The sequence below is a fragment of the Leptodactylus fuscus genome, chromosome 1 (assembly GCF_031893055.1).
Source record: "Leptodactylus fuscus isolate aLepFus1 chromosome 1, aLepFus1.hap2, whole genome shotgun sequence".
Classification (NCBI taxonomy): domain Eukaryota; kingdom Metazoa; phylum Chordata; class Amphibia; order Anura; family Leptodactylidae; genus Leptodactylus; species Leptodactylus fuscus.
In genome coordinates this window covers 58,754,446-58,781,969 of record NC_134265.1, presented here as the reverse complement: position 1 = coordinate 58,781,969, position 27,524 = coordinate 58,754,446, and the positions used below count along the sequence as shown (strand labels likewise).

The 27,524-nt window shown below is 42.0% G+C and overlaps 1 protein-coding gene across 1 annotated transcript in view; it reads right to left on the bottom strand.

Moving 5' to 3' along the window:
* Positions 1-27,524, bottom strand: part of XRCC4 (X-ray repair cross complementing 4) — a 252,732-nt gene that overhangs the window by 194,737 nt on the left and 30,471 nt on the right. Inside the window, exons 2-3 of the mRNA XM_075271309.1 lie at positions 19,768-19,912; positions 15,552-15,742 (exon numbers count right to left, since the gene is read on the bottom strand). Of these exons, the coding sequence (XP_075127410.1) occupies positions 15,552-15,742; positions 19,768-19,906 (330 nt within the window). The 5' untranslated portion in view covers positions 19,907-19,912. The remainder of the gene's footprint in view (positions 1-15,551; positions 15,743-19,767; positions 19,913-27,524) is intronic.

Genomic DNA, 27,524 nt, shown 5'->3' with positions numbered 1-27,524 from the left:
ATTGTATTGGCTTGATGAAGCAGTGCTGAATGTGTGTGCTTAGCACACACATTCAGCTCTACTTCATCGGGCTAATAGAATGCATTGGCCAATCAGCGCTGGCCAATGCATTCTATTAGCGTGAACTGAGTTTGCACAGGGGTTCTAGTGCACCCTCGGCTCTGCTACATCAGATTGCTACATCTGATGTAGCAGTGCCGAGTGTGCATCAGATGTGTAGTTGAGCAAAACTGACTCAGCACTGCTAAGTCTCTGCATTCGCATAGGAATGCATTGGCCAGCCTTCGGCCAATCAGCGCTGGCTCTGCCGGAGGAGGCGGAGTCTAAGGTCGGACCTGAATGGAGACTGGTGTGGAGCGACCTTAGACTCCGCCTCCTCCAGCAGAGCCAGCGCTGATTGGCCGAATTCCGTACTCTGGCCAATCAGCACTGGCTAATGCATTGTATTGGCTTGATGAAGCAGTGCTGAATGTGTGTGCTTAGCACACACATTCAGCTCTACTTCATCGGGCTAATAGAATGCATTGGCCAGCGCTGATTGGCCGAATTCCGTACTCTGGCCAATCAGCACTGGCTAATGCATTGTATTGGCTTGATGAAGCAGTGCTGAATGTGTGTGCTTAGCACACACATTCAGCTCTACTTCATCGGGCTAATAGAATGCATTGGCCAATCAGCGCTGGCCAATGCATTCTATTAGCGTGAACTGAGTTTGCACAGGGGTTCTAGTGCACCCTCGGCTCTGCTACATCAGATTGCTACATCTGATGTAGCAGTGCCGAGTGTGCATCAGATGTGTAGTTGAGCAAAACTGACTCAGCACTGCTAAGTCTGCATTCGCATAGGAATGCATTGGCCAGCCTTCGGCCAATCAGCGCTGGCTCTGCCGGAGGAGGCGGAGTCTAAGGTCGGACCTGAATGGAGACTGGTGTGGAGCTATCTTAGACTCCGCCTCCTCCAGCAGAGCCAGCGCTGATTGGTCGAGTTCCGTACTCTGGCCAATCAGCACTGGCCAATGCATTTCTATGGGGAAAAGTTAGCTTGCGAAAATCGCAAACTGACAGGGATTTCCATGAAATAAAGTGACTTTTATGCCCCCAGACATGCTTCCCCTGCTGTCCCAGTGTCATTCCAGGGTGTTGGTATCATTTCCTGGGGTGTCATAGTGGACTTGGTGACCCTCCAGACACGAATTTGGGTTTCCCCCTTAACGAGTTTATGTTCCCCATAGACTATAATGGGGTTCGAAACCCATTCGAACACTCGAACAGTGAGCGGCTGTTCGAATCGAATTTCGAACCTCGAACATTTTAGTGTTCGCTCATCTCTAATTATTACGTAAAAGTGCTGGATAACAAGCCACAAGATTTTTGTCTATTGCCTAGAGCCTATTCTCACTGCAACTTAAAGGGGTTTTCCACTTTAATAAAATACACTTTTATCCATTTTAACCCATGTAGCAAACTCATAATTGAATACACAAGGAAGCGCAAGTAAAACATTTTGACACGACCGTTGTGAACATCCATTGCTCTGTGTCCATTCCCATTGACTTTAATATAAACAACATGGCAGAAGATTTCTTCTATCAGTTTTGTTTGCTTTTGTATCAGAAGAAAAAGTCCTGAATTGTTCATAGGAAAAGCGGAAAAAAAAAAACAGATGAAGGCTTCCATCATATTTATTAACTTAAGAGTGAATGCATAGGGGCACCATACAGAGCGGGCTCCATCTGCTTTCTATGGCTAATGATGGATGAGAGCAATGGACATTAATAACTGTAGTGTGTCCCATCCCTTGATCTGATGACAATGACAGGAAATTTCAAGAACCAGTTAAAGAAGCTAAACTTTACTATAGCATCAGCAAATTAAATAGGGGCTACGGTAATCCAAATGGGGGTCCGTTGGCACAACTACAGCAGAAATTAGATTTTAACCTCGAACTGTGCAGTGGTGTAGAGGGCAAAGGGGAAGTGTTTTGATTTATTTTTTTTTACATGGCTTTCCAACCAGATAAAACTGATGGCCTATGCTCAGCCCCCCACCAATTACCTATTTGAAGGCACAGTCCTCAGTAGTTGCATCACAATCCGTTGCAGCCCTGAGTAGTATTACAGTTTCCCCATTCAATTCAATGTGCAAATCCTAATACTGTGGGTGACCATTATTTGGATGAGTTACCTCCGATACTGATGGCCTATCCTGAGGATAAGCTATAAGTTTTACCTAGTTGGAAAAGCCCCTCAATACAGAAGTACAATTATTGTAAAAAAATTGCAGACAGAAGTCTGATTGTTAAAAAATGCCCAATAAAGAGGCGTGCATCAGACGTACTCTGCAGTCCAGGAATTCACTGAATATTCCCTCAAGTCTATTAAGTAAAGAGCTAATGCAAAATATGTCAAGCATCATGGCGCTGGTCAATGATTACAAGTACATCTGTGGGACTTTTACAACTTTGACATGCCCCTTGCACACCAACTGCAGACATCCAATAAAGCCGTCAGTGGTACTGTCTCTGCACTAAATCATTTTTAGGTATATTATGTGGAGGTTGAGTGGCACAACACAAGACGGCTCAGAACATTTATCACACTGTAAGATTTTGCTATAGTGTAAAAGGAAACGGACAGCGCAATAAAGGAAGGAGATAGCAATGTATACATGTATATGTATACATACCTGGGGTGAAGGTCATGCAGTTGAGATCTCACATATCCAGGAGTCAGTCCCTCCCCATGCCACCCCTAAGTGACTCTTAATGGCTTAAGTGGTCTCCTGGAAGGTGGGGAAAAAGAAACAATAACATACTCACCTGTCCTCAGTGCTCTACCGTTTTCACCATGGCCCAGTCCTGCTACTCCCGCGGTCTTGTTCCGGAGGAAGTCCTCACCTCACAGGACCACTGCAACCAATCAGTGGCCTAAGAAAAGGACTGGGACGTTGCTCGTATAGGTCACCTGTGACGTCCCGTGTTCTTTCCTGAGGCTGCTGATTGGCCTCAGTGGTCACGTGAGGCGAGGACTTCTGCCAGAAGAAGCATCAGAGTGCTGGGAGACCAAACAACAGCGGGGAACACTGGAGCGCCATGGACAGGAGTATGCAGAGTTTATTTTTTTGGATTTTTTCACCTTCCCTGGCCTCCTTGTGGAAAATTGTATATCCTGGACAACCCCTTTAATGTCTGTTGTTCTGATCTTAAGACAGATCAGAGCGGAAGTAAAAACCATTGTGGGGAAGCCAGCTTTAAAGTACATATGGCAGCTTAATAAGACCTTAGAAGCTTAATATATCTTAAGTCAGAGCAGGATATTACTGGTGTGTTGTGGCGTTTGATTACTAGATGCACTGAAACAAAATACAGCAGACTCATACGCAGTGTAGCTTTGTGCATCCATAGCCTGGTAAATTGCGTTGTTATAGCCAGCAGGAAAAAAAGCTTTATTTCCACAAATATAAAATGATCTTATGCTTTACAGAACAAAAAATATCCCCATAATACAGTAATAAGATTCGTAATAGTGATGAAGGACAACATATGGGATTGGTAAATATAAAGTAGTACCAATGCAGCTGCTGCTCTTGTATAACCAAACTCTCATGTAGGTTTGAGAAAATAGAAAAAAAAAATTATAGAAACATCTAATAACATATAGGATAACAGAATCTGTGCAAACAAACGCTATTGAAATTGTTACATATTCAGACTTTATCAACAATGACTAAACACTTTCAAAGTGAAGGTAGAAAAACCATTGTGACAATACTACAAAAGAAAATGTATAGAAAAGATTATAGTCAGTAAGACAAACATAGGTCAGTAGGAGCTGAGCTGCAGTGATCGGTCTGGGGGCAGAGTGTTGGCCCCCCACTGATCATGAATATATGGCCTATCCTAAGGAGACACTTTGGGATCAGCTAGGCCGTAAAACCCTTAACCCCAGACAACTCCTTAATCCAAACGCTGACATACAAAGCCATCCACAACCTGTCCCCTCCATATATCTCCTGCTACCTGCCCACAAGTAGCCTCAGATCCTCCAAAGACCTCCTACCCTGCTCTGCTCTCATCCACTCGTCACACAACCGCCTCCAAGATTTCTCCCGTGCATCCCCCATACTCTGGAACTCCTTACCAAGACACATAAGACTGACTCCCACAATCACAGGCTTCAAGAAGGCCCTGAAGACTCACCTATTCAGGAAGGCCTACAACCTCCAATAACACTACTGTCACCACACCACCATCTGTACAGTCTCTCCTCTCCTTCTGTCTCTATCCCTCTTCCCTCATAGATTGTAAGCCCTCGCGGGCAGGGCCCTCTACCCCACTGTGCCAGTCGGTCACTGTTAGTATTATATTTGCTTTGTATATTTTGTGTACCATATGTAACCCTCAAATATACAGCACCATTGAATTAACCACATGAGGACCGCCGTACGTAAATTTACGGCCTCATGTGCTGGTACCTAAAGACCGGACTATTGCCGAAATACGTCCGGCCTTTAGGTACCTTTCTGGCGGGGGGAGGGGTGCGGGGGGGACAGGGGTTAGGTGTTACTAACACCTAACCCCTTCCTCCATAACGTCCAGTCGGAACTGAGTCCGACTGGACGTGTTAACCCTTTCGATCGCGCCGTCAAACATCACGGCGCGATCGAAAGGGATCCGCCGACAGGTTAACCCGATCGGCACCCCCCGCGGCGAGATCGGGGGGTGCCGATGTCAGTACAAGGTAGTCTGGGGTCTGGCCAGTGACCCCAGACTACCGGAGCCCCCACATACCTGGTGATCCTGCCAGGCGGTGGAGGAAGTGAGCGATGTGTCTCACTTCCTCTGCAGCTTACAGGACACGAGCAGGCTCATGTCCTGCTCGTGTCCTGTCTGCTACTGTGCTGAATCAGTTGGTGCTTTCATCAAAGCATCAACTGATTCAAGTGTCCTAAAGGGACACATGAAAAAGTAAAAAAAAAGTTAAAAAAAAAAAAAAAAGTGTATGAAAAAAGTAATAAAGTTCTAAAGTCCAAAAATCCCTTTTTTCTATACAAAATGAATTATATAAAAAAAGCACTAAAAATTAAAAAAAGCAATACATATTTGGTATCGCCGCGTCCGTAACAACCTGTACAATAAAACTGAAATAAAATTTAATGTACACGGTGAACGTCGGAAAAAAAAAACGGAAAAAACTCGCCGGAAATAATGATTTTTTGCCATCTCATCCTACAAAATATGCTATAAAAAGTGATCAAAAAGTCATATTCACCCCACAACAGTGCCAATAAAAAGCGCACATTTTCCCGCAAAAAATAAGCCCTCAACCAACACTGTCAACCGAAAAATAAAAATGTTACGTCTCTCAGAAGATGGCGATGCAAAAAACATTGATTTATGTCCCCATATGTGTTTTTGTTCTGCAGACTTAGTATCGCATAAAAAAATAATATAAATGAGGTATCGCCGTAACCGTACCGACCCGCAGAATAAAGATAATATGTTACTTATGCTGTACGCTGCATGGCGAAAAATTTAAAATGTAAAACTCAATGCAGGATTGATTATTTTTTTTTAATCCAGCAAGAAAGAGTTAATAAAATGTAATCAGTAAGTTGTAGGCACCCAAAGATGGTGTCATTACAAAATGCATCTCATCCTGCAAACAACAAGCCCTTATATGGCCATGTCACCAGAAAAATAAAGAAAATATAGCATCTAGCAATGTCAAGGCAAAACCCCCCAAAAATCGCCAAATTATTAGAACACAACTGGCTGCGGCAGGTAGGGAATATATAAGCTGTGCGAGCGAATATCAGGGGACACCCCAGATTTACAGCTTATGAGCGAAAAAACACCAGAAGTGACCCCCAAAGTGACCCCCAGAGTGACTCCCCCAATCATAGGAGCTACTGGGACATAGTAGGGAATTTGGTGTCTGCAATGTTCTCCGCATAGCTTATATATTCCCTCTTCGCCATCCGCTGTGCAGTCACGTCCGGGATACTAATACTCACTACACCCCCTGATAAATTCTTTGAGGGGTGCAGTTTTCAAAATGGGGTCACTCCTTTGGGGAATCCGCTTTCCTGGTACCTTACAAGCTCTACAAACATGACATGGCGTCCAGATACCAAACATCAAAATCTGTACTCCAAAAGCCGCATCGCGCTCCTTCGCTTCTGCGCCCTGCTGTGCGCCCAAACTGCAGTTTATGATACATGTATGACACTGGTGTACCCGTTATATCGGACGTAATGTCATATGTGGGTATAAACTGATATTAGGGCACAGCTGGACGCAAAAGGGAAGAAGGGTTATTGGGTTTTTGGAGCACAGACGGTTTGGTTTTTGGATGCCATGACACTTTTGTAGATCTGAAACACCAGTAAAGTGGAATCCCCTGTTATGTGACCTTATTTTGGAAACTACACCCCTGAAGGATTTCTCCAGGGGTACAGAGAGCATTTTTAACCCCCAAGTGTTGCTATAACTTATTATCCATAAATGAATACGAAGCTGATTGTGAGAGGTGAAAATGACAATTTTTCCAGGAATACGTCATTTCAGTGCGTAATATGTTGTGCCCGCCTTGTATCAGAGATGAACGCTCTAAAAGCTGTTGTGCCCGGGATACCCGCTTACCAGTTTTTGGAGTGTCTCTGCTGATATAAGTTGGGCACAACATATCGGGCACTAAAATGGCGAATCTCTGGAAATTTTTCATTTTTAACTTCTCATTATCAGCTGTGATTTCATTTCTGGAAACTAAATAAATGCAACACTCAAGGGTGAAAAATGCTCGCTACACCACTTGATAAATCCCATGAGTGGGCTAGTGTCCAAAATGGGGTGACATGTCTGCGGATTCCACTTTATTGGCAATTCAGGGGCTTTGCAAAAGTGGCATGGTGTCCTAAAACCAAACTGTGCTCCAAAAACCAAAATAGCGCTCCTTCCCTTCTGTGCCCGGCTGTGCCCAAACAGCCATTTATACCCACATATGGCATTAAGTCCGTTATCCGGGGTACACCAGTGTCATACATGTGGGCATACACCGCTATTTGGGTACCCAGCAGGGCGCAGATGTGAAGGAGCGATATGTGCTTTTGGAGTGCAGATTTATATTCTTTGTTTTTGGACACCACGTCACATTTGCAGAGGCCCTAAAATTGTCCCTACAAAATGGGGTCACTTCTTGGTGAATTCCAGTTTACTGTCACCTGTGTAGTTTCTAAAATGGGGTCACAATGGGGGGTTTCTATTGTATTGATACTTTAGGAGCTCAGCTAATGCGACATGGCACCTGAGAACTATTCCAGCCACATCTGCTTTCTAAAAGCCAAATAGCACTCTTTCCATTCTGAGCCCCACCGTATACCCATACAGCAGATTATGGCCACATATGGGGTATTGCCGTGTTAAGAAGAAATTGTGTAACAAACTCTGGGGGGCTTTTAATTCTTCAGCTACTTGCAAAATTAAAAATATGGCGCTAAATGGACGATTAATTGGAAAAAAAAGTAATTTTTCATTTTTACGTCCCATTGTTAATAAAATCTGTGAATCAGCTGTGAGGCCAAAATGCTCACCAAACCCCTAGATAAATTCTATGAGGGGTGTAGTTTCCAAAATGGGGTCACTTTTAGGGGGTTTCCACTTTATTGGTACACTAGGGGCTCTGCAAATGCGACATGGCACCTGAAAAATATTCCAGCAAAATCTGCCCTTCAAAAGCCAAATAGCGCTCTTTCCATTCTGAGCCCCGCCATGTTCCCATACAGTAGATTATGGCCACATATGGGGCATTTCTGTGTTCAGGAGAAATTGTGTAACGAACTTTAGGGAGCTTTTTTTCCTTTATCCTCTTGTGAAAATGAAAAATTTGGGGCTAAATTGACAGTTTGTTGGAAAAAAAGTAAATTTTCATTTTCATGTCCCAATGTTAATAAAATCTGTGAAACAGCTGTAGGGTCAAAATGCTCACTCTACCCTTTGATATGTTCTGTGGGGGGTGTAGTTTCCAAAATGGGGTCACTTTTAGGGGGTTTCCACTGTATTGGTTCTCTAGGGGCTCTGCAAATGCGACATGGCACCTAAAAATTATTCCAGCAAAATCTGCCATCCAAAAGCCAAATAGCGCTCCTTCCATTCTGAGCCCCGCCATGTTCCCATACAGCAGAATATGGCCACATATGGGGTATTGCCATGTTCAGGATAAATTGTTTAACAAACTTTGGGGGGCTTTTACTCCTTTAACCCCTTGTGAAAATGAAAACTTTGGGGATAAAGTGACATTTTAGTAATTTTTCTTTTACACATTCCAATGTTAGTAAAATCTGTGAAACAACTGTACGGTCTAAATGCTGACTATACCCCTTGATGAATTCTGTGAGGGGTGTAGATTCTAAAATGGGGTCACTTTTGGGGGGTTTCCATTGTTTTGGTACGCTAAGGGCTCTGCAAATGTGACATGGTGCCTGAAAATTATTCCAGCAAAATATGCTGTTCAAACACCCAGTGTCACTCCTTCCCTTTCGTGCACTGCCGTGTGCCCAAAAATCAGTTTACACCCACATGTGGGGTATTTCTGTGCACGGGAGAAATTGCATAACAAAATGTGAGATGCATTTTCTCCTTTAACCCTTTGTGAATGTGTTAATTTTAGGTCTAAATGAATGTACTAGTGAAAAAAAATGAAATGTCTAAATTTGACCTCCATATTATTTTTATTCTTATGAAATGCTTAAAGGGTTAACAAACATCCCAAATGCTGTTTTGAATAATTTGAGGGGTGTAGTTTGAAAATGGGGTGATTTATGGGGGTTTCTATTATATAGGCCTTTATAATTCCTTTCAGAACTGAAGTGTTCCCTAAAAAATTAGTTTGAGGAATTTTCTTGTAAATCTGGAAAATCGCTGTTACACTTGTAAGCCTTGTAACATCCAAAATGAATTAAAAGACGATCAAAAGATGATGCAGATATAAAGCAGAGATATGGGAGATAATATTTATTCATGTATTTGGATGGTATGACTATCTGCCTGAAAAGCAGAGAATTTCACATTTTGAAAATTGCAATTTTTTCCAAATTTCCATCAAATTTGCTAGTTTTTTTTATAAATAAATACAAAAATATTGATTAGTGTTTACCACTAACATGAAGTATAATGTGTTACGAAAAAACAATTTCAAAATCACTTGTGTAAGTTAAAGCGTCTCAAAGTTATTGCCATTTAAAGTGACACATGTCAGTTTTGAAAAAAGAGGCCCGGTCCTTAATGTACTTCTGGGCCTGGTCCTTAACCGGTTAATATAATAAAGTACAGCACTAAGGAAATAATATAATAATGTACAGCACCAAGGAATTAATAAAATAATGTACAGCACCATGGAATTAATATAATAAAGTGCTGAAAAAGTCTGCCTCGACTTATATTCGAGTCATTACGTTAATACCGTAGTTACAGACTTGGCATACAGACACGGGGGCAGGTGCCGGGCCGCAGCATCTCCACACTCCTGGCAGAAGTACCGGGGCCTTCTAGCAGAAGTACTGTAAGTACTTCTGTAGTTTGAAATGAACAGCATGGCAGGAGCATGGCGATGCTGCGGGCCCGGTACCCGCCCCGGTATCTGTATGCTGGGTCTGTAACTATGGTAGCTGTAGTCTGTAGTGGTCTGTAGCTATAATGGCGCCGGTCTGCTCCAGAACGGTCGCCATTGCAATCGGCACCTCCACTGTAACTGTTACAGTGGTAATGCCGGAGTTCCTGAGCACTGGAGTTACAGTGGAGATGAATGGGTTAAAGTAATCCAAGACGCCATACTCACTTTACTGATCCCCTACTGCTCATTTTCTGACTGTTCCAGCCCCCACCAATTGCCAACACAGTCCCATGGCTGTAGGGGGTCATCACTGCAGTTATCTGACATCCATCCTGGACATCACAGCTGCAGCAGGAAGTGAGCGGACCAGCAGGGGAGTAAGAGTGGCTGAGAATCAGTATTGGAAATGGCATTTCTTTTGCTGTTTTAACTTATTCTGAACTGTTTTCAAAAGATCATTTTGACTGAACTACCCATCAGCCCCTTCCTGTTCTATGATATAATAGGACAGCATAGCAAGAAGCAGGTGGGTACGTCACTGACTAGTACGTTGTAGACATGGTGCCATCTCAGGAGATGAGCCAGTACCATTAACAGCTGGTGCAAATGTGACGGGACATAACGCATAACCTGGGAGCACTGCTATGGATACTCAAATATGATGGGCAAAAATAGTGCCCCGAAAGTGAAAAACCCCTCCCCCAGTGCACCAACTGCCTCATTTACATAAGACTTCAAAGCAGTTTTTCTCCAAATTTACAAAATTGTCATTAGTAACAAAAGTATGTTATTTATCACTATAATGTGCTCTTTAACATGGTGGTCACAGTTGAATTTGCCTGGGGGTGCTGATAGACCCCCCTTTAATGGTTAAATTACACATAATACCAATTATATCATGCCAGTAAAATCAAGTGAATTTAAGAACCTAAATGAATACAACATAAAAATACTATAAACTTCTGTATCGTCCTGCTACATGACATAAAACACGTTATATACGTCCTATAAGTCACACGGCTGCTCACATCACCCCATGGAGAGCTGGACTGGAGAATTTTGGGAGAGCGGTGTGCCCACCCCACATTTCAGAAGAAATCCGGGAAATAAGGGGATCCCACTGGAAAAGAGAAATATTGAAAACAGAGGTCTTTCCATATACATTCCTGCCCATTTTTATTGAACTACATTATACATGTGGTCGCAGTAACAATTTAGCAAATGAGGTTAGTAGGAAAACTCCTTTAAATGTTTGGATATATAAGCCGGCCATGGGAAAACGGCATGAAAAGGAGAAAGACTCAAAGAGTTAAAGTCATCATGTTAAAGCTATAAAGTCAGCAAGGAAATGACAGTGTTAGAAATGGTCTCCGATGGCGGTAAAGCGGCAGTCGTGCATCCGAGGAGCGCGGTCATGTCAGAATGAATAATACAGAGACAGATTTCCTTTTGAAAATGGCAGATGATGTATGTTACTGAAGCATCATAGAAGATTTCTATGCGTCTGAAGTGTGAGAGCCTAAGTAAGCAGATCTTCATGGAAAACATATGTTGAACCGTAAGCAGAACCCCCTGCTGGATTTCTTTGTTTTCTGATTCAGGAAATAAACAAATCTAAACAATAAGAGAATACAGTCCGTCCATTTCCTGTGGATTATTTATACTGTAATTCATGTGAACAAAGAGCTGTTCTAGCGAAAATAACCAGAACGGGATGCGTTTCAGGAACGTGCAGCACTAGGCATCTTAATGCCATTGTGTTTGTGACATGCGGTAGGAGTTGCGACACAGACCGGCAATTTCACATCTCGGAAACCTGCGGCACCGGGGAAAAATTAATACCCCGTTCCCCTTGTGTGACCCCTTAATAAATAGCTTTACTTGATGGACGTTTGGCTATATTGCATAAGGTCTATGTTATTTTGTATAGATATGTTATACCTTGTTCCAAACCTGACCAGTGTTCATTTACTTCATTTTCGCTTTGCGGTTATGAGGAGGACACTTCATTCATATTCCTCCTCTGTACTTAATAGTAAATTACTGGTAAGACTGTCAATGAAATAGACTTAGGGTTTTGGTGGACAGCAAGCTTACCTTTACTGACCAGTGTCAGGCAGCTGCTGCCAAGGCAAATAAAATTATGGGATGCACCAAAAGAGGTCTAGATTCTCATGACAAGGACATAGTTATGCCTCTATACAAATCACTGGTACGGCCACACTTAGGATATTGTGCGCAATTTTGGGCCCCGATATACAAGAAAGACATAAGTGAACTTGAAAAAGTGCAAAGACGGGCAACCAAAATGATTAGGGGAATGGGTGGACTGGAGTACAACGATAGATTAACAAACTTGGGGTTATTCAGTTTAGAGAAAAGACGTCTACGGGGAGATCTAATAACAATGTACAAATACATGAAGGGACAATACAAAGAACTTTCTAAGGATCTTTTTACTCCAAGGCCAGTGACAGTGACAAGAGGACATCCTCTACGTCTGGAGGAGAGAAGGTATCACCAGAAACATAGAAGGGGATTCTTCACAGTAAGAACAGCAAGGCTCTGGAAGTCTCTGCCCCAGGAAGTGGTGATGGCGGATTCACTGAACAAGTTCAAAGAGGGCCTGGAAGCCTTTCTTGAAGAGAAAAATATAACAGGTTGTGGACACTAGATTTTAAGGACACATTGATCCAGGGTTTTTATACCAAGCCAGATTTGGAGTCGGGAAGGAATTTTTTCCCCTGAAATAGGGCAATTGGCATGAGCCTCATGGGGTTTTTGCCTTCCTCTGGATCAACACTGTAGGGATTGTAGGGTTATAGGTTGGACTTGATGGACTAATGTCTTTATCCAACCTCATCTACTATGTAACTATCCCATTATGCAGCCAGATCATAGTCCTAGAGGTGAACGGGTGGGATCTATATCACCTGGAAGCCACACATAGGAAAAAAAGGCTTCAAAGTCAACATGTGTCATGGGGCCCATGTCAAAAGTTCGCCACAGGGCCCCGCCATTCCTAGTTACGCCACTGGATTCAGGTCATTGACCAGTGTTCATTTACTTCATTTTCACTTTGCGGTTATCAGGAGGACACTTCATTCATACTCCTCCTCTCATACCAATACACAGATGGTTTGATGGCAGCACAAGCCCTGTTTACAAGGGGAGATGTTATCGACACTCATTTTGAGATGCAAGAAACAACAAATGACTGATTTCTCACTTGGTCGCAGAACATGTTTGTACTGGCACATCACAGTAACCGGAGTGTTCCCTACATAACAAGACAGCAAGTGAATTTGTTCCAGCGACTCTAGAACAAAATAACTTACTAAGTCTGTGTCCTATGTGACATATTACAGAATGGCACAGATTGAAGCTCCTGGGAGCAAAATGTATACAAGGGACGATTACCTAACCACCATTGAAGCCACCTTATACAGTGATTTCATGCAAAAATGCCCCCCCCCCACCACCACCACCACCACCACCAGAAAAAAAAGCTGCAATGTCATGAGCAAAATTAGATACAGTGGTCCCGATTTACTAGTATAGGTTTTGGGTGCTGTACTTCAACTATCTTTGGCATTCCAATTCAAATGAGAATTGTACAGAGCGATGCAAACGCTGCCCAACCACTTCTCCATTCTGAATGTGGGGTGGATAAAAGTTCCCACTTGATCAGGGGTCTGAGACAACCCCCACTAATCTGCAAGTTACTCCCTATCATATGACTAAACAGATATCTTGCCTGGTAGGAAAAACTCATTAAATTTGCAAATCAATGATACCCTGCACAGAGCTGTGGAGTCAGAGTGAGTGTAAGGTCAGAGCCCAAAAAAATAACCAACTCTACCAACCAACCACCAACTTCAAAATGAAATGATTAAATATCATATTATCTAACGATTGAGATTGTAGAACTCATTACATAGATGTATAGATTAGATTGTTACTAGGGTTGAACCGATCTTGACTTTTCAGGATCAATTTTGAAATCAGATTTCCGATCATTTTTCATTCAAACCCGATCACGATCCCAATGCAAGTCAATGGGATTTTTTTGCTAATCGGAGATCGAATTTTAAAAACGATCCTATTCATTATACAGCATGGAATCTAACAATTGAACGCTTTAATTGTTAGAATCCATGCTGTGTAGTGATTTTTTTTTAATCACTAAGTAGCCAGAGGATTTTTTTTTTAATCCTCTGGCTACTTAGTCCCCCCTGGTGTCCACTTACCTGCAGAGATGGCTGGTCCGGTGCCCGGTGTTCTTGTTCTTCTTCACCTCGCTGCACCTGCCTCCCAGGTTAGTGTTAAAGACCTAGGAAGAAGGCGGGGCTTGTTGCTTAGGAGAGTGTGGGCGGGTACATGGCGGGGAGATGTGACATTCATTCCTATGGAACCGCAGCGGAGCCTTCACACTGAGTATACACTCCGCTCATTCTGAACGTAATCTCGTTCAGAATGAGCGGCGTTAAAACAGATCCCATTGATTTCTATGGGTGCCGGCATACGTGCGGTCCCCATTGAAATCAATGGGAGGCTTTTTAACCTATTGCTTTCCTGTGTGTGCAATTGATTACATATCCGCACACTCCATTCCAGACAAAAATATCCCTATAGTCTCAATATCTCAAGGACTTAGTGGTGTCTTTTATAAACCACGCACTCACTGGTCCTATGAGACTTCTGCCAATATAGAATGCACTATAACTGCTGATCATCCAAAGGTGGTGATAACCAGCCTGTCCTAAGATATTGTGAAAAAAGGCCATCACCCACTATTTGCCCAATTGCTGTAATGGCAAACATTTAGTGGGTATATAGTATTGCCACATGTTACTCCCTTTGGGAAATAACAAAAAATAGGGAAAAATGTGGGACTACTCTATAAAGCGTGAAATGACCTATTGTGGCCAAAACGCTATTATCAGTAGTCTCCCCTACACTCTGAATCTCTATACAAATCTAGGCTAATACCATAAAGAAATAGACTGCCTACATGAGCCTGACGTGTTTCTAAACGCTAGTACTACTACGGTCTAGTGGTTTCATCAGAGGCATAAAATAGAAGAGCGAGCTAACCACCTTGGTTTTTCATAATAGCAATCAGTAGTTCAGAATTCCACCCTCCCACAGCCCAGCCGGAACTAATGTTTGTTCTTTGAGAAGACGAAAACAGGAAACTCTACATCCTACTGGGAGAAAAAGAGGCCACTGTGGAGATCGCTGCCCAATACGTGTCCAGCTGCCACCAAACAAGAGGTAGATGAGACCCCACGGACTATAATACCCCAAATCACAAACCCCACCCCCCATACAGCAGTCACCAACTAAGAGGAAGATGAGACTCCACGGACTGTTATACCACAAATCACCCACCCCACCCCCTCTCCCCCCATACAGCTGTCACCAAGAGGAAGATGAGACTCCACGGACTGTTATACCCCAAATCACCCACCCCATCCCCCATACCCACCACTCTCCCCCCCCCCCCCCCCCGACTCCAACCCCCCCCCCACACACACACACACACACACACACACTTTACCAGCTTCGGCAATGCCAAATATGTATTCGCACGTGCCAATAAAGCACGTGCGATTTGATTTGATCTTCTGTGAGGTATTTATCGCTGGACACTGGTATTTGGGAAGTATTTTGTGCTGTAGAGTGGTATTTGGTTTACAGTGGTGAAAGTATTATATTCTTTGTGTTTCAGGCTTTAAAAGGTTTTACTAGGCTACTGTGGTATTGTATTGAATTAGTTTCATTGGAAATTGAAGTCCTTTCTGCGATCTAAGATAATAGAGAACAAGCTATACTGTGGGAATAAATATGACTGCAACCTCTACATATTTATTGCTGTTATATACAGTACTTGTCGATTTTAATTTTTCTCGCCACTCACCTGATCAGGTATTGTACTCACCGATATATCTCTTAATGTTTTCTCATATGTAAAACAATACGTCCCAGGCTTTTCTTCATCTTTCACGAGGTCAAAGCTATACTTGCTGCCGGTCTGCGGCACAGAGATTAGCGCTTTTTTTAACTCTTCGATATACTTTGAGTGCTCCATCTCCATATCTGCTGCTTCCTTGATCAAATCCTCTTTGGACACTTTTAGAGAAAAGAAGATTTCAGTGGTAAGAACTCCAGATGTAAGAAAACTAGAACTGGATGTGACTTTTCTTTTGTCTTTTCCATGTAATTTCCTAACTATAGTACACGGTGCCTAGATATTATTTCACATTGATTACAACAACCATATTGCAAGTTGGCAGAGAAGACAACAAAAGCAGCGCCGTGCACCGTGCGTCATGGCCCTGATGCTAAAATGAAAAGCATCTCCTGAGAAATAAAGCCAAATTACAGCAAGAGGTAGAGACCCGTTCTTCTTACGTCATTGTGATGTTCAGTATACCACTTCTATATCTTCTATAACCTCTTACAATCATTCTGCAGCCTTGTATTCAACATAAAACACAAACTACAAGAATAAAACAACAAAGCTTCTTGGTATAATTTTTACGGACCACCGGGGGGGAATACGAACATCTTTCATCATCAGTCCCCTGCTATCAATTGTATTATCCCTCTGACTTCTGAGCAACCCCACTAAGCATTACAAGTACTTTACATGGGACCCAGAATAAGCAGCAGAAAGAATGGATAAATACTAGTTACTTATTTAAAGGGATATAGTTTAGTCATAGCTGAGATGGGAAAATGGAGAAAGCCCAACATGGCCGTGCTATGCTGTTTCTGTAACTCACATAGAAGTACAAGAAGAGTTATGGAAACAGTGTAGCACGCCAAACTATGTCGTTTCAATAACGCGGATGTGTTACACTATTTCCACAGCTTCTATTTGCCTCTGTGACAGTGTAAATCACCCGGCTTCAGCAGTTTCCTGAACTCCCAACCCCTTCAGGCAGCCACAGATGTGGGTATTACGTGGGATATGAGATATCACTTTAAGTATAACTAAATACAATGTCTGTATCCTAAGTTTTACTTCTGCTTTCAGAATCCACAGTATACGTAGACTAGTGATTCCCAACTTCCCTACCATGGGGGAAGCTGTGAACAATTTTCCCACCCCAGGGATCCCTACTGCCATTCCTATCTCAAATGGACTTGAGGTAGGGGGTAAGAAAAGTATTTATAGTAATTCTAGAGGGTCCAGGTACCAGGAAATCCTAAAACTAAAGGGATATTTTAATTTTCAACATTTATAGCATTTAACTAGGTCCACTTCTGAGACCTGTACCTTCCCCCACAACAGGGGCACAGAAGGAATGGAGTGGAAGCCACATGCCTTTCCTTTCACTTCCATGGTAGATAATTGTGGGTTCACACTACCATTATTTAATATGATGGATGAGAGCAACAGACATTAAATGACAGATGTAGACGATGCCCATGCTATCAGATGACATGTAAAAATCATGATGGAAGCGATCTTCTGTTACGTTTTATTACTTTTCTGACATTTTTGTTTACAAAGATAACAGAAGAAAGGGCCCACCATATTGTCTTCATTAGTAAATGAGAAGGTACGCAGAAAGAGAGGGCTCCGCCTGTGTCCATTACCCCTCTACTGTTAACCCTTTCCCTACCAAGGACGTCAGCTCTACATCCTCCCAGGGTGGCACTTCAGTAGCGGAGGATGTAGCTAATACGTCCTCCCTACTAATGCCAATATCTCTTGACTGCCTGAACATATCTTGATGCTTTCAAATTCATTTTAAAGATGAGAATCTCATCTTTAAAATGATTTCAAGGACTTCATGATACAATTTATAGTTTTAGAGCGATTCACTGTTGAAAACGCTATTTGGCATTGAGATCCAACTGCAGCTCTCAATTCCCAACTGCATTTCAACAGTGAATCACTCCAAACCTTTAAGTATTATCATCAAGTGCTTGGTATCACTTTAAAGATGAGATTCTCCTCTTTGAAATGAATATTAAAGCATCACGATATCTTAATGCAGTCCAGAGATATAGGGATTTAAAGTGTGTCCCTCCCCTCCTGTCTTGGAAGCATTAGTGAACTGTAGCAGAAGGGGAGGGGGAGGAGCAGCTTGCAGGGTGCACAGTGATAAGGAATGATCATCATTATCTGTGCTAACCTGTATGTGACACCAGGAAGGGGGTGGCAGGGACTCTTCTGTCCCTATTAACCCTTCTCCTGCCAATCAGAGAGCATACTATACCTTTCGCTCTCGGATTGTCACATACAGGTATAATGTGATTTCCCCCTGAGCTTTACTAGAGGGGTATTCTTATGTAATACCCTCTAAACATAACCAGGAAGTTTATTGGCACTGTGCTTGAGTCACACTTTCATTGCAAATTTGAATTTTTGTGCAATTTTTGCTTGCAATCTCTGTTTGCTGCAAAGTTGCATGAAGGTGGTTGTATATATGAATTATCAAATTGTGTTTTTATATACGGTATGCTGTGTAATATGAAAAAAGTTAGATTTTGGTATCACAGTCACAGTTTGCTAGGTGCCGTATAGCTTTTTAACATATTAGTGAATAACAGCAAAATCCTGCTTGTCTTCTGTATTAGGGTTTTTGGGAGTCCGAGCTCTTGTTATATTTGATGTTTGCAGTACATCTAGTATATATACACATTGTATACACCATAAAATACATTATTTTAAATGTATTTTGTATATGAATCTGAGATTGAACATGAGTTTTAGGTGAAAATATGTGTTTTAGTGCAGTTTTTCAAAAAATGTATTGAGTTTGTCACAAAGTTGCTTGAAGGTGGATGTGGCTATTGATGACCCATTAAGACTTCAAAAAATATATAGGGTTTAGGGGTTCACTTACTTTTCATGGTGTGTAATCCCTACATTTTATAGGATAATACTTTTTTAACATTTCTAGCTTCAAAGCAGATTTTTGTTCCTTCTGGATCTAGTGATTTTCTGAAGACCCTTGCATGCGGGTGTAGGCCATAGTGATATGAATTAACTCTGCACATGTTGAACTCTTATTTTTAGGAGGTTTGGTGCATATAACTTTTTGTTTGGTTTCCGCTTTTAGCAACTAATATACATTTATTTGTATTTTTTCATAAAACATTCACTTTAAAACAAAATTGCATGAAGGTGCCTGTTCGTATACAGTACCAAGTGGCATTGAGACAATGCTGCAGGTGTCTACTTTAAGAAAATATATAGGTATGGGGGGGTGAATGATTTTTTAATGTTTCAATTTAGGTTTGATTTGTCCGTCTCAAAACTTTGACTACTGGAGGTGCAACATTTCCAGGCAGTCAAAGGGTTAATGTCCATTGCTGTCATCCAGTAATGGCGGTGATGTGAACACAACCTAAGGAAACAGCCAGTCATACAAGTGTTTCAAGCTTGCTTGGCTATTTCTGTGACTCCCATAGACATGAATGGAAAAAGAAGAAGAAATGTGCATACATGTCGTCTGACATTCTCTGCCTGGATGTAGCAGAAGGAGATTATGTCCCCTATTCTGGACATAAATACAAGCCCCAAAAGTGAATATGCTATAAAATGTGTATGCTGTGGATATGCCTATGGTGAGAATACCCCATTAGAGATACCTGAACCCATAATCTTCTCTGCTCCAGGAACAGAAAACTACACTAAAGACTCAGAAAAACAGGGTGCTTTATTCATAGTGGGACACCAGCCATAGGCAGCTCTGTCTCTGCCATTACAGCTTGTGCGATATATTTATCAGCAGGGTATAGCGACTAAAACAACATAGATTTGTGCTGCAGCCTATGTATTTAGTCATGCTAAGGCATGGCAGATTTGTAACAGATCTGCAGTGTAAGTTCTGCACTGAAAATCCTTGACAAACTGCAGTACGACACATATGAAAGAGGTTTACATGAAGTGAATCAACATATATGGTGTAACAAAAACACATATAGTTCAAGGCATGCTGCCATTCAATATGTGTGACCCATGTGGGGATGGAAAGGCTTCACACACAATACTGACTATACCTCAGCTCATAGATAACAATAAACCTCACCGAGAATATTCTAGAAATGAAAAAAAATAAAATATATATATATATATATATATATATATATATATATATATATATATATATATACATGTATTTTAATAAATTTACCTTCACCAATCCATGCATTGTGCCCATCACAGAGTGTTACATTGAATCCATTGTCTAGCTCTTTCTTCCATCCTATTTGGAGAAAATATGCTGCTTCAGGTTTGGACGTAATAGCGATTTTCCTCACTTTCCTCTCCATATTGAGCTGTAAATATAAAATAATTGCATGTATTAATATATCATTAATAGAACAAGCTGCAGGCCATGACATCATTGTAACTGATGACTTTATAGTCCAAAACAGCAATCTTCCCAGACCAATAGGAAAAGACAACAGAGTATTGTATTCACATCTGCGCCATATTCTCCGTTAGAGACACCATCGCAGTGTCAATTGAAAATCGGTGGAAGAAAAAGTCCCGCACAGAGTAATTTTTACTCCACCATTTTCAGTTTAAAAGCAGCAATGGGATCCACTGGGTTCTGTATGTTACCGCTGTTTTATAGGGGTCCACCTACCACTAGTCGGAACCTAGTGTAACTCTGTGGTGGTGACAAACTACTTAGGGGGTTTCTGGACCCAAAATGAATTTTTATAGTGATCCCCTATCACAGGATAGGTCAGAAGACTGCATAGCAGTTTATCTCGGAGATAGGAGCGAGGCTGCACGTGTTCCCTGTCCACTAGCAGCTGCAGTCCAAACCGCTGATCTGGGTGTCAGACCCCCACAGATAGGACACCTCTTTAACCGCTTCAGGACCTGGCCATTTCCCTGGTTCAGGACATGCAGTGTTGAGGACTTTAATATATTTTTCATTCAGATTATTGAAATATTTTTTGAATTTGTCTTTTTTCAGTGACAAATAGGGTTTTATGGTTACGGTATCTTTACTTTTGCATGTTTTTTTTTTATAATGGGGCAAATTTTAATGAAAAAGATATCACAAATTAATATCACAAAAAGTGTTAGTTTTCCTTCTCTGCTATGGTCAGTTTTCTGTAGGAGACAGGTAGCGTTGTATCAACAGGGGCAGAGCTAAAACCTGTCTTATGGGCTTGATGGTATTGGAATTATTAGTATTACTTTTTTATACACTGTAACCCCCATAAGGTTATAATAGTCCTTTTTGGGCTTCAGTTTAACCTTTTTTTCTTTTTTTGCTGATTTCCCGTTACATTAGCCCCAGTTACAGGAGGAATACAGCCTCCTAAGATATACTGCAGAGCCTCTAGGACCCAGCAGCTCTTACAGATTCCAGTCCCCAATATATTACATGACCGCCCGAGCCAGAAAGGGAGCTGCCATGATACCATCATTGATCGGGAAGACAGGTACCCTTTCCCTGCCTTCTCTCTAGGATGTCCGGGTGCTGTCACAGCTGGCTCCTTGGTTCTGCAACTTAGCAATAAGCAGTTACAATATAGATAAAGAAGTCTAGCAAAAAAACTTTTTTCTATCCCTGCACCCCTCTCCTTACTATCTGTCTCTCTCTAGGCTTCTCTCATGTATACTATCCTCAGATCCCTACAATTCAGCTTTCCGTCTGCTCCTGATCACAATCCATCTTGGATGTTACATTTCTCTTTCTCTTTGCTCTGCTTTCAATCCCATGTCGCCTCAGCACAGCATCACGCAGGCAGCTATAGACAGTACTGTACCTACCTGCTGGGGACAGCACAGTTATCCTTCTCTCTGTATTCTTCTAAATCATCTAAGAGACTGTGAGTATACAGTCAGGGAACTGTGAGCTCCTAAATGATAAGTGTGTGATAGGAACTGTCTGATCATCAGCAGTTAGCCACAAACGTTTCTCCTCCCCTCTGAACAGCAGTTGCGGAACAGTCCATTGTACAGGAAGTCAGAGATCTATACATTAAAGGGAACCTGTCAAATGAATGAGCCGACATAGGAGGGTGCTGCCGCTAGGTGGAAGCCGCGGTCCAGCGCGCCGCGGCTTCCGCCTGAAGAAAGGACATGTCGCTTCTTTTCTCCGCTAGCAGCAGCCCGCCGCTAGTGGAAAAAAAGAAGCCCGGCGGTCTGCATAGACCACCATTGTAAAGGGGCGGATTTTGAATCAAAATCCGCTGTCAAAATCCGCCCCTTTGTTCACGTGTGAACGAGCCCTTAGAGGGCTTGTAGTGGAAGCCTCATGATTTTGATGGTGGGTCAGAGAGAAGCAGGCCTCCATGTTGTAAGATTTTAGGGGCAGTGTAGTTGGTAACTTACAGAGGTTAGCCAGGAATTTTCAATTTATGGTTTATCGGACAGGCAGCCCCCACACTAATCAGCTGACGGGGTCGTTTCTGACACCCATGTTATACAGTATACTACATGGAGCTGTAAACAGTTGGCGCCATACCCTGTATAGTGGCTGAACACTGGAGCTCACTCCAACTGACAATGGGGGCTAAGCTGCATCTCCCTGTTAAATATAGCTGAAATTAATGGCTGTTTCCCTTACTGAAAAGTGTAAGCAATGCTGACCCAAGGACTGAATGTTACTATACCAATATCAGGTGCATCACTTGGTGCCAGCCTTACACTCCAAAAGACATACTGATAGGGAACTTAGCTTATGAGTTTTATATGGGACAGTGACTGGCTATGTCTGTAAAGTGCTGCGGAATATGATGGCTCTATATAAGAGAAATAAACAATTGTAATAAGGATCGAAAATAACGACAACTGTACTCGTCTGCAGGACTTGGAAATTTTAATTTATTTTTTTTTTTGTAGCTTGTGAGCCCCACATAGAGCTCACAATGTACATTTTCTCTCCTATCAGTATGTCTTTTTGGAATATGGGATGGAAATCCATGCAAACACGGGGAGAACATACAAACTCCTTGCAGATGGTTTTTTGCCCTTGGCGGGATTTGAACAGGACTTGGAAATTTTAACTCTATCATTCCAAAGGCCACAGCATTGAGGGGACAGTGCATACAGAACATGCTATGTTGTAAGTTCAGATTCTACAGTATGTAGCAATAGGCAGATAACTCGCCAGCTTGACCTGCGACCCTTCACTAATGTTAGTTTAATGGAGTTGCATGGCGACCCCTACTGTGCCGTGACTTTATGTCAAACACTGCTCAACTTTTTTGTGACTTTAAGTCACAGAGATGGCACACTAGGGGCTGCAATAATACTCCATTGACTAACATTAATGAAGGAGTCAAAGGGCAACCCAGCCATCTTTGATCACATCGTAGGAATGGTGTCTGCGCAGCCCTAGCCTAACTGTGACAACATATTGCCATCTCAAGATTTGTGACAGGTTCCCTTTAAAAACATTACAGCTACAAATTACAGGCCAACCTCATGACAGTGGCTTTATGACCGTACTGTTGAGGTTTTCAACAGCTGTGATCCTCCATATTGTCGGCTACAAGCAAACTTTTTGGTCACGTTTATATACACATCTTGTTTTGCATCTTGCAATTTGACCCTTCAATGTGTTGGAACGCGGGATAACTGATGAGAACATTTCTACCTCAGTATTGAATGTCACCCAAATAAACAAGGGACAGACGACAAGACTCCAACACCACAGCGGCAGAGAATCCGCGGGTTAATGGTGTTTATTTTACCTTCACAACTAGGTTTTCATCGCCCTGGGCAGAAGTTCCCACCTCTAGAGGAACCTCACATAAAATGTATTCTTCATGAATTTCTTTTTTTTTTTTTTTTTTTTTATGTAGATTGTGAGCCCCATATAGAGCTCACAATGTACATTTTTCCCTATCAGTATGTCTTTTTTTGGAATATGGGATGGAAATCCATGCAAACACGGGGAGAACATACAAACTCCTTGCAGATGTTTTTTTGCCCATGGCGGGATTTGAACACCAGGACTCCAGCGCTGCAAGGCTGCAGTGCTAACCACTGAGCCACCGTGTGGCCCCCCTCTTCATGAATTTCTATACTCACTTGCGCTTTACTGCAAAGCTACCGTACTCTAGCGTTCTTGTTTCTGAATTTTGTGAACATGATAATTGCAGACATTACTTTCTCTTTCTTTGCTTTAATATAAAAAAATAAAAACACACACCAAAACTACTGCCCACGTGAACAGAACCGCGCCAAATACATTATGTGATGCAGGGGAATGTTTTTTGAGGGAGGAGCATTTAGAAGTGTAATGGCCTAAATTGTCCTTTACCAAACACTATTCCTGCGGGGGGAGTAGGAAAGGGTGTAGATACCACCTAGAAGGTGAACCAAGAATTACATTTAAGCAGTGGAGTGAAATGGTCTAGGTTGAGCAATATTTTCTTAAACAACCCCTAAAGGTTCCTATACGCATTAGTCTAAAGTTGATGAAGATGGGTGTTTTAATCAGATGTGAATAGAAAGTTAGTCATTTATAGCATTTTTGTCTGACGCACTGTGGAGTATAATGGTGCTATATAAATATATATATATATATATATATATATATATATATATATATATATATATATATATATATATACACTCACCGGCCACTTTATTAGGTACACCTGTCCAACTGCTCGTTAACACTTAATTTCTAATCAGCCAATCACATGGTGGCAACTCAGTGCATTTAGGCATGTAGACATGGTCAAGACAATCTCCTGCAGTTCAAACTGAACATCAGTATGGGGAAGAAAGGTGATTTGAGTGCCTTTGAACGTGGCATGGTTGTTGGTGCCAGAAGGGCTGGTCTGAGTATTTCAGAAACTGCTGATCTACTGGGATTTTCACGCACAACCATCTCTAGGGTTTACAGAGAATGGTCCGAAAAAGAAAAAACATCCAGTGAGCGGCAGTTCTGTTGGCGGAAATGCGTTGTTGATGCCAGAGGTCAGAGGAGAATGGCCAGACTGGTTCGAGCTGATAGAAAGGCAACAGTGACTCAAATAGCCACCCGTTACAACCAAGGTAGCCAGAAGAGCATCTCTGAACGCACAGTACGTCGAACTTTGAGGCAGATGGGCTACAGCAGCAGAAGACCACACCGGGTGCCACTCCTTTCAGCTAAGAACAGGAAACTGAGGCTACAATTTGCACAAGCTCATCGAAATTGGACAATTGAAGATTGGAAAAATGTTGCCTGGTCTGATGAGTCTCGATTTCTGCTGCGACATTCGGATGGTAGGGTCAGAATTTGGCGTCAACAACATGAAAGCATGGATCCATCCTGCCTTGTATCAACGGTTCAGGCTGGTGGTGGTGGTGTCATGGTGTGGGGAATATTTTCTTGGCACTCTTTGGGCCCCTTGGTACCAATTGAGCATCGTTGCAACGCCAAAGCCTACCTGAGTATTGTTGCTGACCATGTCCATCCCTTTATGACCACAATGTACCCAACATCTGATGGCTACTTTCAGCAGGATAATGCGCCATGTCATAAAGCTGGAATCATCTCAGACTGGTTTCTTGAACATGACAATGAGTTCACTGTACTCCAATGGCCTCCACAGTCACCAGATCTCAATCCAATAGAGCATCTTTGGGATGTGGTGGAACGGGAGATTCGCATCATGGATGTGCAGCCGACAAATCTGCGGCAACTGTGTGATGCCATAATGTCAATATGGACCAAAATCTCTGAGGAATGCTTCCAGCACCTTGTTGAATCTATGCCACGAAGAATTGAGGCAGTTCTGAAGGCAAAAGGGGGTCCAACCCGTTACTAGCATGGTGTACCTAATAAAGTGGCCGGTGAGTGTATATATATATATATATATATATATATATATATATATATATATATATATATATATATATATACACACACACACAAGACTTCTCCCGAGCTGCACCACTTCTCTGGAATGCTCTACCCCGGACAATCAGATTAACTCCCAATTTCTACAGTTTCAAACGCAAACTAAAGACGCATCTTTTCAGACGAGCCTATCACAATTTCTAACGTAAACCCTTAACCCTCCTCTGTCCCCGCTCCCACATTTCCCCACATGATATGATGTCATCTCAGGCTAACTTTATAGGTCCAAGCTCCATCCACATGTTACAGGACACGACTGATGACGGCTCATAAAGTCTTATGTTTATGTAATGACAGTCACCTCTATTACAAAAGTGTCTGACCTCTGCATAAGCAATGCTGCCCCTGCTACCTCATGTGTCACCCCCTCTACCTCATAGATTGTAAGCTCTTGCGAGCAGGGCCCTCAGTCCCATTGTGTGAAATGACTTTCTTTGTAATGTATCTTTCTGTCTGTATTTGAACCCTACATATTGTACAGCGCTCCGGAATATGTTGGCGCGATATAAATAAAATTTATTATATATATATATATATATATATATATATATATATATATATATATATATTTATGTATCAATAAGAAAATATATACAAATTTATATATATAATATAAATATATAGTCAGGAAATAATTTCCTACTAATGTTATAAATGTGAAAGTTTGTGTGTTTTGGATGTTTGTTACTCTTTCACGCAAAAACGGCTGAAAGGATTTGGATGAAATTTAGCACATAGATAGTTTGTAACCTCGATAAACACGTAGGCTCCCAGTAAATGACATGGCTTCACGACTGTTATGAATTTATGTTCACATACTATAATAAACTGCTCTTGGCAGCAGCATTATCGGTTATCTGTTCTGGTCTGTTATCTCTCTATGTAAATGAAGAGATAACACCGAGTCTATTGTGTACATTCATTTGCATATTATGTGATCTGCTCCAGGCAGTGCTGACACACTCAGATGGGAAAACACCTTTAATCCAAATTGGCAGTTTGCCAATTTTAAACATATCGGCAAAAAGAAAATCTAACTTTTTGAAAAAATTCTAAAACAACAAGAGCTATGAAGGTAGCCAGAAGTCACAGAATTCTCCTCCAGTGGAGCTGAGGGGGATCATCGACGCCAACAACACACTCATTATATGGCGTCCCAGCGAGCTGCTGAGATGCCGGAACAGTCACAGGCACAGTGTGAGGAACAAGTTCAGCGGCAGGCCAGCTTGACAGCTGCCAAAACGCAGGAGCAGGCGAACTATTGACGACAGCAATTTACTGAATATAGGAGAATCATCAATGCCAATAACACATAGACGAAGACCCAGGTCCCTGTTATTTATATCATTTTTCAACTTTGAAATCTTATAAAAAAAAAGTAACTTGGTGCACTGGGGGTGAGACATCAGCCCCCTGGAGAACTGTTCATGCCACTCAGGCTCCTACTATCTCCTGCCTATGCCACCCTGCGCAGAGACAGTTGATCCTCCCACTGCTATGACATCACCCTTCCTAATAGAGCAGTAAGAGCAGTGCTCCCAGGGCTTAACCTCCAATGCACCAATTGTTTAATTTTTATATCACCTCTTGTCGGCGACATCACTACTATCTAGAATCAGAAAGACTGGCTTAGGTAGGAGGAGAGGAACATAGTCTGGATAAGATGTTGTACTGAGAGAAGATCTCGGGACCTCGGCCCCTACAACAGGTCCTTTTTAACATCAAGCATTAGACAAGGTTTGGTGACTACAAACTCATTACATTATGCAGGATCAATCTGTAACTATCATATTCCTGTAAATAAATGGGGTATGTATTATATAAACAAAGATATTTTTTTATATAGCAAAATGTATTTACACTCATTAAATTATTGGGTATTGCATATCAGCAGCCCCATTTGACCCCAGCCCCAAGATGACTACCCCTCCTCCACCTGCTTCTTGGTGGTCACCTCAGCGGGGAAACACAGTCCTTCTGTTCACCTACTAAATAACATAGATGGGACGGTTTCTCTTTGAAGAGCCTACAGTAAAGATGATGTCAGCTCCACATTCTTA